This window comes from Mobula birostris, chromosome 13 (assembly GCF_030028105.1).
Source record: "Mobula birostris isolate sMobBir1 chromosome 13, sMobBir1.hap1, whole genome shotgun sequence".
Taxonomy (NCBI): domain Eukaryota; kingdom Metazoa; phylum Chordata; class Chondrichthyes; order Myliobatiformes; family Myliobatidae; genus Mobula; species Mobula birostris.
In genome coordinates, this window is record NC_092382.1 from 72,157,800 (window position 1) to 72,178,204 (window position 20,405).

The 20,405-nt window shown below is 47.0% G+C and overlaps 1 protein-coding gene across 3 annotated transcripts in view; it reads right to left on the minus strand.

The window, feature by feature from the left end:
• Positions 1-449: 449 nt before the first annotated feature.
• LOC140206973 (NACHT, LRR and PYD domains-containing protein 12-like) overlaps positions 450-20,405 on the minus strand; it is a 33,877-nt gene continuing 13,921 nt past the window's right edge. For all 3 annotated transcript variants that reach the window (XM_072275283.1, XM_072275284.1, XM_072275285.1), the window contains 9 exons: positions 19,728-19,899; positions 19,578-19,628; positions 9,602-11,339; positions 7,015-7,101; positions 6,689-6,859; positions 6,363-6,533; positions 6,042-6,209; positions 2,066-2,110; positions 450-1,372 (listed from right to left, as the gene is read on the minus strand). In XM_072275283.1, coding sequence (XP_072131384.1) covers positions 1,285-1,372; positions 2,066-2,110; positions 6,042-6,209; positions 6,363-6,533; positions 6,689-6,859; positions 7,015-7,101; positions 9,602-11,339; positions 19,578-19,628; positions 19,728-19,899 — 2,691 coding nt within the window. In that variant the 3' untranslated portion in view covers positions 450-1,284. The remainder of the gene's footprint in view (positions 1,373-2,065; positions 2,111-6,041; positions 6,210-6,362; positions 6,534-6,688; positions 6,860-7,014; positions 7,102-9,601; positions 11,340-19,577; positions 19,629-19,727; positions 19,900-20,405) is intronic.

Genomic DNA, 20,405 nt, shown 5'->3' on the forward strand with positions numbered 1-20,405 from the left:
GACGGTGTGGAAGGAGCTTCACTCTGCGCCTGATCCCGGGAGTGTGCGATGGGACGGTGTGGAGGGACCTTCACTCTGTGTTTGACCCCGGTAGTGTGTGATGGGACGGTGTGGAGGGAGTTTCACTCCGTGTTTAACTCCGGTATTCCGTCCCCCATCCCTCTCATACTCGGGACCTCAGTGGACTTACGTCTGATATTAACAGTTTGCGGGGTGGAATCACATCGATTTTAACTGTCTGTGTGGTGTCAGGGGAGGGTCAGTTAGCCAGAAAGGGGGTTGGGTGGAGATGAGATCCTGGGCACCCAGATTCTGCCAGTCCGACCTCCCTCAGCCTGGAGCTGAGACGCTACTGTGTCAGTGTGAGGAGCTCCGACCCACTGTTACAGTGCACAGGGTGCCGGGGGCAGCAGAAACCTCAAATAAAACTCAAGTTCGACACAAGGACCGGAAGTTACAGCGATTTATTGATTTCATCATGACAAATATAAATTAAACAATGTTTGAGCTGCTGACGTGTGATAATAAATAAGTTGCTCCCGAATCACTCACAGTCACACACAATTAACTAACCGGCGACAACGAGTGACAGTTTGAATAATCAGTCCCGTTTCTCACCGTCACTCTGCATCGGGGAACCGATGATCATAAGATCACACTTCAGGGCTGTGTCCGAGAATGCTGCAGATCCAGGGTCACTGCCGAGGTATTTTTCTCTTTTAACATGCTTATATCGGCCAGACTGTCGAATACACCGTCCTCAGCAAAGGGGGCAAAACGATTCTCTCGCGGGATAATCCCACCCCGGGACACCGCTGTCCCAGACAGAGCTCCGGCCCCCAGACTCTTCTTGACTGTGTAATGACCCGGGGTCCTACGTGTGGGAGTCTCAAAACCGCACATCCAGCGGAAGCTGCGCCGCTGGACAGGAGGTGGAAATATATCACTGCGGGACCGCTCTGTACGTTACAGAGAGCGAGACTGGAGCCAGTTCCGTTAGAACCGTTGAGAATTACACTGGTGCGCGACCATTATAGGTAAGGTCGGGAGTTGAAGGGGAGGGCGGGAGTTAAAGTGGAGGGAGAAGTTAAAGGGGAGGGAGAAGTTAAAGGGGAGGGAGGAGTTAAAAGGGAGGGAGGAGTTAAAAGGGAGGGATAAGTTACAGGGGAGGGAGGAGTTATAGGGGAAGGAGAAGTTAAAGGGGTTGGAGGAGTCAAAGTGGAGCGCGGGAAATCGGCCAAAATGTTCCCATCCCGCGGCGAGGATGTTCACACATTCAGATGTTTACAGATCCACTCTCAGTCTGGGTCTGATTTCATGCAGAGATCTCAATTCCTTCTCCCCGGTCCGACTGAACCGATTCACGGTCAGACTGAAAAAAATGGAAGAATAAAGATGAAATAAACAGATTACACAACAATGGCAGTAATGGGGGACTGGGGTTAATGTTTCAACAACACCAGAAACAAAAGGCTGAGAGTGAAGGTGTAAAGGAATCTCGAAGAGTAGCCATTGTTTTTACACTGCTCGGGAAAAAAGACGTTAGACTGCGCAGGGGCGTGATGGAGAGCAACAAATGCCACCATATAACACAGCGGGCAAAGTTGAGAGCGGTCAGCGGAGTGAGAGGGAGCAAAGTCGGACGGCTTTGGCTCAACAGGCAGAGGCGAGGGTCGGTTCCGGTAAGTTTTGTTTTGTTTGTTGAAGGTAGGGAGAATGCCAGGCAGGATGTTGGAATGCTCCTCTTGCAGGATGTGGGAAGTCAGGGAGACCCCCGGTGTCCCTGACAACGACACCTGCAAGAAGTGCATCCAGCTGCAGCTCCTAACAAACCGCGTCAGGGAACTGGAGCAGGAGCTGGAGGACCTGCGGATCATTCGGGAGCATGAGGAGATTATAGATAGTAGCTACAGGGAGGTAGTTACACCAAATGAGCAGCGCACAGGGAATTGGGTCACTTTCAGGCGAGGGAAGAGGAGAGAGCAGGCACAGCAGGGTTGCCCTGTGGCCATTCCCCTGAACAACACGTATACCGCATTGGATACTGTTGGGGGTAATGACTTACCTGGGACAAGCTGCGGGAGCTCGATTTCCGGCACTGAGTCTGGTTCTGCAGTGCAGAAGGGAGGGTGGAAAGAGAGGAGAGCGTTAGTGACAGGGGACTCGATATTTAGAGGTAGAGATAGGAGGTTCTGTGGTCGTGGCAGAGACTCCCGGATGGTTTGTTGCCTCCCGGGTGACAGGGTCAAGGATGTCTCTGATCGCTTGCATGACATTCTGAAGTGGGAGTGTGATCAGTCAGATGTTGTGGTGCATATCGGTACCAATGACATAGCAAGGAAGAGTGAGGAGGTCTTGCAGAGTGAGTATAGAGAGCTTGGTAGGAAGTTGAAAAGCAGGACCTTGAGGGTAGTAATCTCAGGATTGCCACCTGTGCCACACGCCAGTGAGGGTAAGAATAGGATGCTCTGGAAGATGAGCAAGTGGCTGAGGAACTGGTGTATGGGGCAGGGTTTCAGATTTCAGGATCACTGCGACCTCTTCTGGGGAGGTGGGACCTGTACACCTGAACTACAAGGGGACCAATATACGTGCAGGAAGGTTTGTAAATACTTTTGGGGAGGGTTTAAAGTAGATTTGCAGGAGGATGGGAGCCAGAGTGTCAGCGCAGGTAGTGGAGTGGGGTGAAAATAAATGATGGTAGAAGTCCATGCAAAGTCACAAATAGAAGGGTTGTGTGTGGTGGTAAACATCATCTGAGGTGTGTCTATTTCAATGCAAAGAGTATTGTGGGGAAGGCAGACTGCTGGGGGCGTGGCTTGATCCCTATTTTAATTTTCCACATATTAGTTGGGACTCAAATAATGTTTAAGGTCCAGACGGGTTAGAGTTTGTAAAATGTGTTCAGGAAAATTTTCTAAATCAACTTATAGAGGTACCAACTGGAGAGGATGCAATATTAGATCTCCTATTAGGAAACGAGTTAGGGCAGGTGACGGAATTGTGTGTAGGGGAACACTTTGGTTCCAGTGATCATAACACCATTAGTTTGAACATGTTCATGGATAAAAATAGATCTGGTCCTCGGGCTGAGGTTCTAAACTTGGAAACGTCCAAATTTGAAGAAATGAGAAAGTATTAAAGAGCGTGGTTTGGGACAGGTTGTTCTCTGGCAAGGACGTGATTGGCAAGTAGGAGGCCTTCAAAGGAGAAATTTTGAGAGTGCAGAGTTTGTATGTTCCTGTCAGGATTAAAGGCAAAGTGAATAAGAATAAGGAACCTTATTTCTCAAGGGATATTGGAACTCTGATAAAAAAGAAGAGAGAGATGTATGACATGTATGGGAAACAGGGAACAAATAAGGTGCTTAAGGGGTATAAAAAGTGCAAAAAAAACTTAAGAAAGAAATCAGGAGGGCTAACAGAAGACATGAGGTTTCTTTGGCAGTCGAGGTGAACGATAATTCAAAGAGCTTCTACAGGTATATTAAGAGCTAAAGGATTGTAAGGGATAAAATTGGTTCTCTTGAAAATCAGAGTGGTCGGCTATGTATGGAACCAGAAGAAATGAGGGAGTTCTTCAATGTTTTTTTTTTTTTGCATCTGTATTTACTAATAAAACTGGCATGGAGTCTATGGAAATAAGGCAAACAAGTAGTGAGGTTGTGGAAACTATACAGATTGAAGAGGAGGGGGTGCTTGTTATCTGGAGACAAATCAGTGTAGATCAATCCCCAGGACGTGATAGAGTATTCCCTCAGACCTTGAAGGAGACTAGTGTTGAAATTGCAGGGGCCCTGGCAGATGTATTTAAGATGTCGGGATCTACGGGTGAGGTACTGGAGGATTGGAGGATAGCTCATGTTGTTCCATTGTTTAAAAAAAAGGATCTAAAAGTGATCTGTGCCGGGGATCCAGCTACTACAGCTTGTCCCAGGTAAGTTTTATAGGCCGCTAAGTTTGACGTCAGTAGTAGGTAAATTATTGGAAGGAGTACGAAGAGATAGGATCTACAAGCATTTGGATAGACAGGGGCTTACTAGGGAGAGTCAACTTTGTGCTTGGTAAGTCATGTTTAACCAATCTATTGGAGTTTTTCAAGGAGGTTACCAGGAATGTGGATGAAGGGAAGGCAGTGGATGTTGTCTTCATGGACTTCAGTTCGGCCTTTGACAAGGTCCTGCATGGCAGGTTAGTTAGGAAGAATCAGTCGTTTGGGATACATGGAGAGGCAGTAAATTGGATTATACATTGGCTCTATGAAAATAGTCAAAGAGTGGTAGTAGAGAATTGCTTCTCAGAGTGGAGGCCTGTGACTAGTGGTGTGCCACAGGGATCAGTGCTGTGTCCATTGTTATTATGTCATCTATATCAATGATCTGGATGTTGATGTGGTAAATTAGATCAGCAAATTTGCTGATGATACAAACATTGGAGGTGTAGTGCACAGTGAAGAAGGTTTCCAAAGCTTGCAGAGGGATTTGGACCAGCTGGAAAATGGGCTGAAAAATGGCAGATGGAGTTTAATACAGACAAACGTGAGGTATTACACTTTGGAAGGATAAACCAATGTAGAACATACAGGGTAAATGGTAGGGCACAGAGGAGTGCAGCAGAACAGAGTGATCTGGGAATACAGATAAAAAACAAAATCCCTATAAGTGCATCACAGGAAGATAGGGTCGTAAAGAGAGCTTTTGGTACGTTGGTCTTTATTATTCAAAGTATTGAATATGTAAGGCGTTTCTTTGATATGTTAACCGCTGAGGAAGTTCTCACTCCATCAGCTTGTTTGGGTTATAAAAAAGAGTTATATTTATTTGCTAACCAATTAGAGTAGATGTTATTCTTTCTTGTGTGTCTGTAAGCTATTGTAATGCGTGGGCTTTGGTGCAGAAGGTGCGATGGGGACCAGAGAGAGTGGACGCGATGCTGTAAACTGGCCGACAGAACGGACTCCGAGTGGGAATCCGATGTTCAGGGTCTTCGGCGAGGAGAGGAGACGAAGACAGACTCATCTGGAGCGTCTGGTCGACCACCGTAGTTTGTCCCAGGCGACAGGTCAAGGAGGTCGGAGGGGATCGAATGCTGGAAACAGGAGCCTGTTACTTGAGCTCCAACTCTTGTGCATGAAGTGGTTGAACTTCGATAAGTTTGGCGCCTTTTACTTTCCTTTCTATATTTTATATCTATTAATTACATAGTTCCATTAATATCGATAAAGTGAAATCATTTGATCATTTAATTGGCGGGGTGGGGTACATCACACAAACTTCATTGATTACCCAGTCTGGCGGGGCCGAAGGCTGCTTCCCCTAGACAAAAGCGCGTTGAGCGAGCCTGAGGCTTACCAGGGGGCTACAAGTACAAGCTTTGGAATGTTATAGTGAGGTTGTATAAGGCATTGGTGAGGCCTAATCTATAGTATTGTGTGCAGTTTTGGCCACCAAATTACAGGAAGTATATTAAAACATTGAAAAAGTGCAGAGAAGGTTTACGAGGATGTTGCCAGGACTTGAGAAACTCAGTTACAGAGAAAGGTTGAATGGGTTAGCACTTTATTCCCTGGAACGTAGAAGAATGAGGGGAGATTTGATAGAGGTATTTAAAAATATGACGGGTATAGATAGAGTGAATGCAAGCAGAATTTTTCCACTGAGGCTAGGGGCGAAAAAAAAAACAGAGGACATGGGTTAAAGGTGAAGGGGGAAAGATTAATAGGAACATTAGTGGGGGCTTCTTCACACAGAGAGTGGTGGGAGTGTGGAATGAGCTGCCAGATCAAGTGGTAAATGCGGGCTCACTTTTAAAATTTAAGACAAACTTCGACAGGTACGCGGATGAGAGGTGTATGGAGGGATATGATCCGGATGCAGGTCAGTGAGACTTGGCAAAAAAATTGTTCGGCACAGCCAAGAAGGGCCAAAAGGCCTGGTCCTGTGCTGTAGTTTCTATGGTTCTGATACTCACAGACAAATATCCGCGGAAAACCCATGGATCCACTGATATTTTATCACATTGAACATTAACCGAAACACTCACTCGATGCACTCCAGACTCGGGAGGATCAGTATGAGGAGGCGGAGAGCGGGGACAGATCGATCTGTGAGCGAGTTCCATCCCAGGTCCAGCTCCGTCAGTGACCGGTTTGTACTGAGAGCGGAGACGAGATCCTCGACACCAGAAACTGTGAGACCGACCCTCGCCAACCTGGATGAGAGAGAGTGAGGGTGAAGGACACAGAGAGACAGCAGATGGTACAAATCCTCAATGTTTATCAGTAACACAATTACTGATCACATTAATATTCAGTGTCAGACACTCAGTGACTTTAAACAGAATCTCCCACAGTCTGGTACTTACCAGAGTTTCTGTATTTTACACTCCCGGTTCCTCAGAGCCGCAGACACCAGTTTCACTCCTGAATCTCCTAGTTTATTACCACTCAGGTAGAGCTCCGTCAGTGATCTGTTTGTACGGAGAGCGGAGGCGAGATCCTCGGCTCCAGAATCTGTGAGACCGACACGCCCCAGCCTGGAGATGAGAGAGAGTGAGGGTGAAGTACACAGAGAAGCAGGAGATGGTACAAATCTCCAGTGTTGATCAGTAACATAATCACTGATTACATTAATATTCAGTGTCAGACACATAGTGACTGTAAACACAATCTCCCAGAGTCTGGTACTTACCACAGTTCCTGTATTTTACACTCCGGGTTCCTCAGAGCCGCAGACACCAGTTTCACTCCTGAATCTCCCAGTTTATTACCATTTAGGATCAGCTCTGTCAGCGATGGGTTTGCACTGAGAGCGGACGCGAGATCCTCGGCACCAGAATCTGTGAGACCGACGTGGTTCAGCCTGGAGATGAGAGAGCGTGAGGGTGAAGGACATACAGAGACAGGAGACAGTACAAATCCTCAGCGTTTATCAGTAACACAATTACTGATCACATTAATGTTCAGTGTCAGACGCTCAGTGACTTTAAGCACAATCCCCCATAGTCTGATACTTACCCCAGTTTCTGTATTTTACAGTCCGGGTTCCTCAGAGCCGCAGACACCAGTTTCACTCCTGAATCTCCCAGTTTATTCAGCCGAAGTCTAAACACAAACAGACAAATTGATGAACAGAGTGATTCAAACGGTTGGTCTGAGGAAATTTTTCTCACTCTGATATCTCAGGAAACACTAAACCCTTCAGTAAATCACTGATCGGAGTTCCCATCACTGTCAATGTCCCTCAGTGCCCAGCTCCGGGGTATTCACCGAACGTAGGTAATTTAGTCTGTCGGTGTGATCCCGTAAACTCCATATATTCTGTTTTATTCCCCGACGTTTAGAAAAGTGTTCCTGATGTGAGAGGATCGAAAGGGGCAGGATTGAAGGACTGGAGAAAGTCCCACAGTTGGAAGATTTCTGAATGGGAAAGTGTCGATAGGAGATGGTGGAAGAAAGATTCCACAGGAGGACGGGTGATGGGGAACAGAGATCCCACAGGAGGAAGTAGGATGGGGAAGAAAGATCGCACAGCAGAAATTGGGATGTGGAAGAGAGGTCGCAAATTAAGATGGAGGATGGGGAAGAGAAATCGCCAGGAGGAAGAGAAATGGGGAAGGGAGATCCCATTGTAGGAAGGGGGATGTGGATGAGAGATACCACAGGAGCAAAGGGGATGAGGTAGAGATCCCACGAGAGGAAGGTGGATTGGTAGGAGAGCTTCCACAGGAGGTAGGGAATGGGAATGAGAAATCCCACAGGAGAAAGGGGGATGGGAAGGAGAGATCCCACAGGAGGAAGGGTGATGGGGAAGAGATATCCCACAGGAAGAAGGTGGATGAGGAAGAGAGCTCTTCCTGGAAAAAGGGGGATTGTGCAGAGAAATCCCTCAGGACTAAGAGGAATGGTGAAGAGAGATCCCACAGGATAAACAGGGATGGTAAGACAGTCTCCACTGGAGGAAGGGAATGGGAATGAGAAATCCCACAGGAGGAAGGACGTGGGGATGAGAGATCCCACGGGAGGAGGGGGATGAGGAAGAGAGATCCCACAGGAGGAAGGGGGATGGGGATGAGAGATCCCACAGGAGGAAGGGAGATAGGTATGTGGGATCAGACAGGAAGAAGAAGGATGGGGAAGGAAATGGGGAAAAGTGGTCTCTCAGGTGGAAGTGGGATGGCAAATAGAGATCCGAACAGGAGGAAGGGCGACGTGTTAGAGAGATCTCACAGGAAGAAGAGGAATTAAGAAGGGAGATCCTACAGGAGGAAGGATGATGGGGAAGAGAGATCCCACAGGAGGAAAAGGGATATGGATGAAAGATCGCACAGGAGAAAGGGGGGATGGAGAAGAGAGATCCGACTGGACGAAGGGGGACGGGGATGAGAGATCCCAACTGACTGTGTGGGTTTGTGAAGGGAGATACCGGAGGAGGAAGGGGGATGGTGAAGAGAGGTCCCAGAGCATGAAGGGGGAAGGGTGATGAGGAAAATATACCCAACAGGAGAAAGTTGGATGGGGAAGAGAGATCCCACAGAAGGAAGGGGGATGGAGAAGTATGACACCACAGGAGGAAAGGGGATGGGGAAAAGAGATCCCACAGGAGAATGGTGAATGGGGAAGGGAGATCCCACAGGAGGAAAGGGGATGGGGAAGAGAGATCTGTCAGGAGGAAGGTGGATGCAGAGGAGATATCCTACGGGAGGAAGGGGGTGGGGATGAGAAATCCCACAGGAGAAAAGGGAATGGGGAAGGGAGATCCCACAGGAGGAAGGGAAAAGTGGATGAGAGGTCCCACAGCAGGAAGTGGGTTGGGGAAGAGAGATCCCACAGAAGGAAGGGGGATAGGGACAAGGTATCCCATAGGAGGAAAGGGAATGGGGAAGAGAGATCCCAGAGGTGGATGATGGATGTGGATGAGAAATCCCACAGGAGGAAGGGGTTTGGGGAAGAGAGATCCAACAGGAGGATGGGTTGAGAGTCCCACAGGAGGATACCGATGGGGAAAGGTAATCCCACTGGATGAGGGGATGCAGAAATAGATTGCTTTTGAGGGGTGTGCCTGAACTATTGCCTCAAACTGTGAGAGGAGATGTGTCCCCTGCATGTGGGTATCTGGTAGTGAGCAAACTCACACAGGTGAACTGAGGTGATAGTTACACACAGGGAAGGGCAGGGGAGGGCAATCTCACAATGGCATTTCTTTGCTTTCACTGAGACAGTGTGCTGACAGTCTGCTGTCCCTCACCGGGAAGGGGGTGTGAATTTCAGACCAACCTGTTGCAGTCAGTGTCGGTCTGGGTGTCAGTAACAGTGAGAATGAACATTGTCAATGGACGTGTCGCAGGCAGCGAGAAACATGGTCATTTGTGTGATTTGCTACCATTAAACCAATGGTTGCTGTTCACTGATCTGATGAAGTCCCCAACATTCCTTCACAAGGAAGCACAAAACACTTCTGAGCTTGGAGACTTACTGAGCGACCCCCTGTTATTTGTCATAATTCTTCACAATCTAATTTACTACAGTTTTACCCAATCCCTGTACATTGAAACAACACAATTGGACAGGTTCAGAGTTCAGAGTGAGAGATAAATCAAATTACCTCAACAGCTGGCACTTGTGCAGCCCGGGTCCGAGCCGCTGGATTCCTTCACGCTGAATGTTGCAGTCCTGTAAGTCGAGGTGTTTTATTGTATCACAGGTTCCGATGACATGAGACAGGACTGCGAGGTCAATCGGGGTCAGTGGCATTCCACTGAATGAAAGTGTTTTCACAGATCCCAGTGTGGCCTGAGCCAGCCAACGATTCTGTGACTCAAACAGGTAGTGCAATGTGTTCAAGAGGCTCTTTTTATCAGCTGCACTGCACACGTTTCCACTCTGGTGTTTAACCTCCTCCATCACCCAGTCAATCACCCTGCAGGTTGTTTCATGAGGAAATGGACCCAGAAACTCCTCCAGGCCCCGAGCTGTCATTGGGGAGGAGAGACCAGCAACAAAACGGAGAAATAACTCAAACTGACCACTTCTCGTTCTATGGGTTTCAGTGAGGAATTTCACGATATCCCCGGGATGTGGATTCAGGAATTGTGCGACTGCAGCTACAAACTCCTGGATGGTGAGGTGTGGGAATGTGTACACTACACACCGGGCAGAAACCTCTCTTTCCAATATCTCCATCAGGAACCCGGACAGGAACTGGGAAGGCTGCAGACCGTAGTTGATCAAATCTCCATCCGTAAACACAACCTTCCTCTCGGATAGTCCTCTGAAGGCCATCTGACCAACCCTGAGTAACACATCACGGGGGTTCTCAATCTCACGGCCGTGGTTTTTCAGGATGTTGTAAATATAGTAGGAATATAATTGGGTTATGGTCTTGGGAACTCGCTGCGGGTCTCTGACTCTTTGGGTGAAGAAGGGGCCCAGTGCCAGAGCGAGGATCCAGCAGTAGGAGGGGTTGTAGCTCATGGTGTACAGGATCTCGTTCTCCTCCACGTGTTTGAAAACAGCTGCCGCCACTGCCTGATCTTCAAAATGCCTAATGAAATATTTCTTCCGTTCATCACCAACAAATCCCAGGATTTCAGCCCAGACACTGATCTCTGCTTTTTCCAATAAATGTAACGCAGTGGGGCGGGTGGTCACCAGCACTGAACACCCTGGGAGCAGCTTGTGCTGGATTAAACTGTACACAATATCCGACACTTCACACCACCACTCGGGATCTGGGCACTGGTGCTTGGGTTCTGTATCTCTCCGACTGTCAGCAAAATCAATTTTGTGTTTGAATTCATCCAAACCATCGAATATAAACAACAATCCCTCTGGGATCTTCCAGACGTCTCTCAGAATATTCCCAAAGTAAGGATACTGATCCAGAATCAGTTCCCTCAAGTTTATTCTACAGTTAATGGAGTTTAAATCCCGGAATTTGAAACTGAAGACAAACTGGAATTGTTGGTATATTTTCCCCGTGGCCCAGTCATGAAGAATCTTTTGGACCATTGTTGTTTTCCCAATCCCTTGGACTCCGGCCACTGCTGCCGAACTTCCAGATTTGGATTTACTTTGGGCAAAGCTGCTCTGAAACATCTGATCCGTCCGGATTTTTTCCAGCTTTCTGCGGAGATGTTTCTGTCTCCACTCCTCGTGGCCTCTGCCTCTTGTCAGCAGCTCATGTTCCACCAGTGTCCGATCTCGAATCGTAGAAATGACCGTGAGCTCAGCATATCGATCAACCAGCTGGAAAACCTTCTCCTTCTCCCTCATCAGGATCGTGTTCACTCTCAGTGTTTCAGTCTGTGCCCGCAGAGTCTCCTTGTGTTTCTGTTGAAGGTCTTCCATGGGAACAGACAGTGATCAATCTGTTAGATGTCTCAACTCAGAACTCAGTATTTAAGTACACAAGAGTTAGCTCAAAACCATTGCATTAATTGGATTGATCAATAAATGAACAGTAAAACAAATACAATTAACAGACCCTGAACGAGACAGTGAGGCGCTGATTTGATAAACACTTGATTATCACATTTCAAATTAACTGTGATGTGAAGGTGAGTATTTCCAACTCCCACTACTTCCAGAGCTCTCATTAGGGTAGTGGGCATTCTGTCAAAGGAACGGGTCGGGAAATCACAGCTTCCCGCCTCCCCTCTCACCGTCACTGATTCAAAATACAAAGAAGTAGCTTTGTTGATCAGTACATGCACTGTGGGTGGATGGTTGGGAGAGAAAATGTCAATGTCTTGTTCAGGAGGTTGAGGCAGTTAGCATTTTGACGCAAAACGCAGACAATTCCACCCCACCCCCATTACCACAGATGCTGCTCAGCTCACTGAGTTCCTCAGGAAAATGATTTGAGACGGCAGATCTGCAGTCTCATGTCTCTTAACAAGTGTTTGTTGCAAATACTTAACAAATTTAAGATTCAAGATAGATACGTGTAAAGGAGAAGGAAATAATTGTTATTCCGGATCTGATGTAGCACAAAAAAAACTCAGATAAAGAATGCAATGAAAAACACAAAAATATAAATATATACGGTACAGGAGTCACTCTGACCTCAGGTGGTTCTGACTGAAAATTTTAAAACCGTGCTAGTGGTGGGGTAGGGGTTGTTAGTTGTGGAGGGGTGGCTTAGTGATTGGAGGTGTTGATCAGTCTTACTGCTTGAGGAAAGTAACTGGTTTTGAGTCTGGTGCTCCTGCTGTGGATGCTACGTCACTTCCTCCCTCATGGGAGAGGGGCAAACAGACCACAGGCAGGATTAGTGGGATCCTTCCTGAAGCTGCTGGCTCTTTTCCGGAGCCTTTCTGTATATACGTCCCTGATGGAAGGTAGGCTGGGGGTGCTGGTGATGCGTTGGGCAGTTTTGATGACCCGTTGTAGAGCCTTCCAGTCTGCCACAGTTACGCAGCATGTTGGCCTGCCCTCTGCAGCACAGCTGTAGAAGGACGGGAGTGTAGATGTGAGTACAGGTCAGACAACGTCTGTGGAAAGGGGAGAAAGGGGAGATGCTACTGGTCTATGAATTTAAATACAAGTTTGAAAACCATGTTGATTACAAATCTGGTGGTAAAGAAGAGAGTAGAGACTAGGAATTTCGGTAGCAGGTGTTACAGGATTTCAGCTGTCACAGGACCTGCATAGAACAGCATAGGAATAGGACCTTCGGCCCACAACATTGGTGCCAGCATGATGTCCCCATAAACTCATCCTACCTGTCTCCAGATCTATGGACATGGACATCAAGATCCCTGCAAACATGAATAATGTCAGGATCGTGACATTTACTCCATACTTCCCCCATACATTTGGTCTTCTGAATTGCAGCAACTCACATTTCTCTGGATTAAACTCCAGCTGATATTTGCCCACCGACATCTGCAGCTGATCTATATCTCGATGGATTCTTTGACACACCTCTTCATTCTCCACAATCCAGTGTCTCATTGCAGTGTCGTGAAACTCATCTCTCCCTTTCAGACTAAATGTACAACATCTCTCTTCAAGATCCACAGGCACCGCCGTCGTTGACTTCAGTCCTTTTTTGGAAAACGCCGGACCCAAATACTGCTCAGCTAATATAATCATGCCAGTTGGGGATTTGTCCAACAAGAGCTGCTGCCAATCTAAACCTTTGCCACTTAATTGCCTTCCCCCAAGTTATCTTTCCCACACCCAATACTGCACACCCAATTCTTTGTAGTGTGGAGGATCAGAAGGACCTTGGGGTCCAAGTCCATAGGACCAGGTTGCGCAGGTTGAGCCTGTGGTTAAGAAGGCATTCGGTGCTTTGGCCTTCATCAACCCTGGGATTGAGTTTAGAAGCCAAGGGGTAATTTTGCAGCTATATAGCACCCTGGTCAGACCCCACTTGGAGTACTGTGCTCATTTCTGGTCGTCTCACTACAGGAAGGATGTGGAAACTGTGGAAAGGGAGCAGAGGAGATTTACAAGGATGTTGCCGGGATTGCAGTGCACGTTTTATGAGAATAGGGGGAGTGAACTTGGTCTTTTCTCCTCGGAGTGACGGAGGATGAGAGGTGACTTGATAAAGGTGTATAAGATGATGACAGCCATTGATCGTGTGGATAGTCAGAGGCTTTATTTCCAGGGATGAAATGACTAACACAAGAGCATATAATTTTATGGTGCTTGGAAGTATGTACAGAGGAGATACAGAGATGTTTTTTTTTATGCAGAGAGTGGTGGATGCGTGTAATGCGCTGCCGGTGACGGTGGTGCAGGCGGATATGATAGGGCCTTTTAAGAGACTCCTGTATAGGTACATGGAGCTCAGAAAAAAAAAATGGAAGACTGTTGGTAACCCTAGGTAATTTCAAAAATAAATACATGTTCGGCACGGCATCGTGGGCCAAAGGGCTCGAATTGTGCTGTAAGTTTTCTACGTTTCTATAAGCTGCAGCCTTCTCCTTATTCATAAAGAGGAGTCGTGTTCACTGTTCCCAAAGGTTTCACCACTGAAACCTAAGCAACTTGTAGGCTTACATGTCACAATGGGGGCGCTGGGAACGGACCCAAATGCGAGACAGACACTGAAGTACAAGAAACAGGACTTGACTAGAATAGGGATGTGACAGGATACAGACAAGGAGCAGGGACAAGAACGTAGACTGGGGCTTGGACCCCAAGCCAGAGACTTGAGAAGGACCCAGAACCAGGGTCTTGCCTCGGGCTTGGGCTCCAGAAGCAGGCATGGACATAACATCATTCCAGTCTGGAGGCTGGTTCTTGAGGCTAGAGGCTTGGAGACAGGCTTGAGGGTTGAGTCTGGGATCTTGGATCTTGAGCTTGGCTGTTGGTTGGGGTCCTGGATCTTGAGCTTGGCTGCTGGCTGGGGTCTTGAATCTGGGGTTTTGGATCTTGAGCTTGGCTGCCGGCTAGGGTCTTGGTCTTCAGGTCTCCCGGCTGGGGTCTTGGTCTTGAGGCTAAAGTACTTCGAGGCTTGGATATGGACTCCGAGCCAGAGACTGGGCAATGACCCAGAACCTGGGACTTGACTCGGGTTCGGACTCCAGAACTAGGCAAAGACAAGACGAGGCTATAGGACTGGACATGACTTTGGTGTGGAACTCCTGGGTAGGGCGAGACATAAGGACAGTTAAAGGCACATGGACAGGACTCCGATAGGACTGGACTAGGTATTGACTGGACGAGGGACTTCAGGAGCATGGAGCCTTGGACTAGAAGAGACAGGAGCAATGAACACCGAGCCGTGACCCCTCGTTGGGAACAGGACGTGGGGCCGGGACTCACACACATAACACAGAGCCGGGACCCCTCCTTGGGAACAGGACGTAGGGCAGGGACTCAGACAAAGAACACTGAACATGAAGAGACGGATCCCAACACAAGGTGGCGGCAAACGGCCGGACCCCCCCCCCCCACCTCACTCTCTAGCGAGGGCGTGGACACAGAGACACAATTCCACAAAACCAAAGACAGCTCCTTATCTTGACCTAACAAGGCTCCAGTCTTGCTCCGGCGGTAAGGCTCCGGCGGTAAGGCTTCAGCGGTACAGGCGGGGTATCCAGGCTAGGTGAGCAGGCAGAGAGTCAGGTGAGGTATCCAGGCGGAGAGTCAGGCGGGGGTGGGGGTGCAGACAAGGAGGGGAACAGAGCAGTCCAGCCGGGTATCCCTGGTTAGCACAGGTATTTAGGTCTGAGTCCCAAAACGAGAAACATGTGCCCACAACAGAAACTGGGTGGAACCAGAAATCCCGGAGCAAGGAACTATGGACCGGACGTGAACCGGAAGACGGAATTCACGGACCGGACTATGACATTACATCCAAATACCAGGTGCAGTATGGCCTCTCCTCTAATTCACACATTACATACCTTATTCCCAGAACAAATCCCACTATCAGAAATTCCTAAAATATTCCTGCAGTAAGGAAACACGGGACAGAGAATGTTAGGTCATCAGCAACACAGGGGAAAGTTAAAGTTACCTACTACAACAAACTTGTTGCTTTTGCATCCTATCCACGTCAACTCTATCTATCACCTTCATAATTTTAAATACCTCTATCAAGTCCCCCCTCAACCTTCTACGCTCCAAAGAGTAAAGACATAACTTGTTCAACCATTCTCTGTAACTTAGGAGATAAAACCCAGGCAACATTTTAGTAAATCTCCTCTGTACTCTCTCAATTTTACTGACATCTTTCCGATAATTCGGTGACCAGAACTGTACACAATACTCCAAATTTGGCCTCACCAATGCCTTGTACAATTTCAACATTACATCCCAACTCCTATACTCAATGCTCTGATTTATAAAGGCCAGCATACCAAAAGCTTTCTTCACCACCCTATCCACATGAGATTCTACCTTCAGGGAACTATGCACCATTATTCCTTGATCCCTTTGTTCTACTGCATTCTTCAATGCCCTACCATTTACCATGTATGTCCTATTTTGATTAGTCCTACCAAAATGTAGCACCTCACATTTATCAGCATTAAACTCCATCTGCCATCTTTCAGCCCACTCTTCTAACTGGCCTAAATCTCTCTGCAAGCTTTGAAAACCTACTTCATTATCCACAACTCCACCTATCTTAGTATCATCTGCATACTTACTAATCCAACTTACCACCACACCATCCAGATCATTAATATATATGACAAACAACATTGGACCCAGTACAGATCCCTGAGGCACACCGCTACACACCGTCCTCCAATCTGATACACAGTTATCCACCACTACTCTCTGGCGTCTCCCATCCAGCCACTGCTGAATCCATTTTACTACTTCGATATTAATGCATAATGATTGAACCTTCCTAACTAACCTTCCGTGTGGAACTTTGTCAAAGGCCTTACTAAAGTCCATATAGACAACATGACCGCTTTACCCTCGTCAACGTTCCTAGTAACCTCATCAAAAAATTCAGTAAGTTTTGTCAAACATGACCTTCCACTCACAAACCCATTTTGACTGCTCCGAATCAGACTCTGTCTATCCACATAATTATATATACTATCTCTAAGAATATTTTCCATCAATTTACCCACCACTGACGTCAAACTCACAGGCCGATAATTGCTAGGTTTACTCTTAGAACCCCTTTTAAACAATGGAACAACATGAGCAATATGCGAATCCTCCGGTACCATTCCCGTTTCTAATGATATTTGAAATATTTCTGTCAAAGCCCCTGCTATTTCCGCACTAACTTCCCTCAAGGTACTAGGGAATATCCTGTCCGGACGCGGAGACTCATGCACTTTTATATTCCTTAAAAGCGCCATTACTTTCTCTTCTTTAATCATCATACTTTCCATAACTACCCTTCTTGTTTCATTTACCTTACAGAATTCAATATCCTTCTCCTTAGTGAATACCGAAGAAAAGAAATTATTCAAAATCTCCCCCATCTCTTTTGGCTCCGCACACAGCCGTCCACTCTGACTCTGTAAGGGACCAATTTTATTCCTCACTATCCTTTTGCTGTTAATATAACGGTAGAAACCCTTGGGATTTATTTTCACCTTACTTGGCAAAGCACCCTCATATCTTCTTTTAGCTTTTCTATTTTTTTTCTTAAGATTCTTTTTACATTCTTTATATTCCCCCAGCACCGTATTTACTCCAAGCAGCCTATATTTATTGTAGATCCCTCTCTTTTTCGAACAAAGCTTCCAATATCCATTGAAAACGATGGCTTACTCAAACGTTTAACTTTTCCTTTCAACCTAACAGGAACATAAAGATCCTGTACCCTCAAAATTTCATCTTTAAATGACCTCCGTTTCTCTATTACATCTTTCCCATAAAACAAATTGTCCCAATCCACTCCTTCTAAATCCTTCTGCATCTCCTCAAAGTTAGCTTTATCCAATCAAAAATCTCAACCCTGGGTCCAGTCCTATCCTTCTCCATAATTATATTGAAACTAATGGTATTGTGATTACTGGACCTGAAGTGCTCCCCAACACATACCTCCCTCACCTGCCCTACCTCATTCCGTAACAGGAAAATCTAACACTGCCCCTTCTCTAGTTGGTGCATCTATGTATTGCTGCAAAGAACTATCTTGCACACATTTAGTAATTAGTTATTTAGTTATTAGTCTAATCTGTATCTTCCTTCGACCCCACTAGGCAGGGGATAATGTAGCTGGGCAAGTGTTTGGAGTGTCAGTGGGAAAGTATTCTGGACATAAAGACCATCTGTCTCAGTTATGGAAAGGGATGGAGATACCCTGAGTATTAAGGTCCTGAATTAAGGAAAGGCAGATGTCAATGTAAGGCAGGGTCTGGATGAAGTGTGGGAGCAGTTCATTGCAGCTACACTACAGCTGAACACAAACTTTTGAAAGGACGTGTGAAAGTATGTTAGGACTCTGTCAAGAGTGTCCAGGATTTCACAGAGTTCGAAGGGCCTGTCAAGAGTGTGCAAGATCTCAGCACGTCAGGACACTCGCAGAGATGTGTAGGGTCTCACAGTATGTCAACGGCTCTGTCAGGGATTTGTGGGGTCTCACAGTGTGTCAGGACCCTGTCACGGGTGTGTGGATTCTCACAACGTGTCAAAGGCTCTGTGAGGGATTTGTGGGGTCTCACAGTGTGTCAGGACCCTGTCGCGTTGTGTGGGGTCTCATGGTTTGTCAGGAACCTGCAGGGGCGTGAGGACCTCACAGGGTGGCAGGAACCTGCCAGGGGTGTGTGGGGCCTTACAGAGTTTAGTGACCCTATCAGGGGTGTGTGGGGTCTCACAGTGTGTCAGGACCACGTCACGGGTGTGTGGGGCCTTATAGTGTGTATTGACTCTGTCGGGGGTGTGCGGGGTCTCACAGTGTGTCGGGCACTGCCAGAGATGTGTGGCGCCTCACAGGGTATCAGGACCATGACAGAAGTGTGTGGGGTCTCACAGGGTGTCAGGAACCTGCTAGGGGTGTGTGGGGCTTTACAGTGTGTCAGGACCCTGTAAGGGTTGTGTGGGGTCTCACAGTGTGTCGGGACCCTGTCACGGATGGGTGGGGTCTCACAGGCTCAGGACACCGCTGAGAGCATATGGGGTCTCACGGTCTGTCAGGACCCTGCTAGGAGAGTGTGGGCTCTCCATTCAATGTACTTGGGTGAGATAGATAACGTAGGAAAACATTGATTGTTGAAATAGTTACTTTAGAGAATGTGACAATTGTAGAAATGATTTTCTTCAATAATCAGGAAGAGAATATATTTCCTATTCAGAAATGGGTGTGGGAATTTCACTATCATCCCTGTTCCCTTGGCAAACAACATGAAGAACAGTGAAGAATAAGTTAGCAGGCAAATTGCCGCAATCGCACATTCTTAGTTTCTCTGTCCTAATTACCACCACAGTGTCCATCACACAGCACCAACACATATGAATTTCAGCTTCTGTGGACTGAGCTGAGGATCTTGTCCCCCATCTCAGACTCAATAACACTGCCTCCTGATGGACTCCCCAGGATTATTGAGTGGGAAATTAAACCGGATAACTGTCGCAGTGTTTGCACTAGGAGGGTGGAGATGTGAACAGAGTGGGATTCATTTGCTGTTTTGTGGTTGAGCAGACTAGTTGAGGTGTTACCTGATTTCTCATTAAATCAATGCTGTCATTGTTATTCCGTGACGAGAACTACAATGGACTACGGATTCTAAAAATAAAAAATAATGACCTCTACTATCTGAGGAAATTAGAAAAAGTGATACAGGATGAGGGCTGTTCCAGGGTTGGATGGCTTTCTTGGAAGGATTTCACTTTTCGGAGTGAAGAGATTTCGGAGAATTTCACTCTTCCAGATCGTCCTCTTCTCCATTCTGACCCCGGTGGAAGTATCTGTCGTTCCAGGACCCAAAGAGGTGTGATCCCTTTCAGAAATCTCCCCAGCTCTCTGAGTTGTTCTTCATACTGTCCTGTGAAAACTCTCCCTCCAACAAACAGTTCCCATGCATCTTAATGTGCATTGTGTTATGGAGCCAACATTTACCCGGTCAAATCTCCGTAGCTCAATAACGATATGTGTCTACACAATACTAACATTTGGTGGAAACAGCTGGATCTATGCTTACCTTTCAGCTCTCTGGGAATCTTGGGGACGAGTCGATGGACCGGAACACAACCTGTTCGGATTTAAACAATTTGAGGAATTGAAATGTGTAAAATTATGAAGTGGATAGTGCTTAAATCCAAAAATAAGTTTATCTGTGATATTATCTCACCACGTTCCTGTATTTCGTTCAGTATCCTGTCCAACTTTGGGACACCAATCCGCATTTTCACGAAGGTTTCCCACATCACCCTCCGGGCGCGGGAGCCTTTCTCCATCACCATGCTCAGGAGGAGTTTAGAACTGTCCGCCCGCTCTCCCTTGTCAGCGAGATCAGAGATTTTCTGTGAAGAATAACAGTGAACATATTGGGGACTGACAGATTCACACAGAGAATGAGAAGTAAATGATGTGCTCTGTAACGGGATCACACTGAGCAGTCACCCGGACGGGTGCTGATCCTGTCTGGACATGGACTGTACATTCTGAGTGCAGAGCACACGAAGGGACATTCACCGTGAACCTGGTCCACCAGTCAATGAGATCCTGGCTGGTCTGTGACCGCTTCATTGACGTGGCTCCAAATGCATAAATAATTCCCTACCGTATTTGACTGTGTAAAACAGAAATTAGAAAATAACGATCACAGAGGAAGAAAGAAGTCAGAAGGGATTTTATAACAGAGTGAGTAGTCTCAAAGAAGTTGCAGAAAAGATGATGTGATTCATCTTCATTCCTTCACTGCCAGCATGACAGCGGATTACCGATTGATGCCCTCACCCGCATCTCCTCCATTTCCCGCACTTCGGCCCTCACCCCATCTTCCCGACACCACAACAGGGACAGAGTT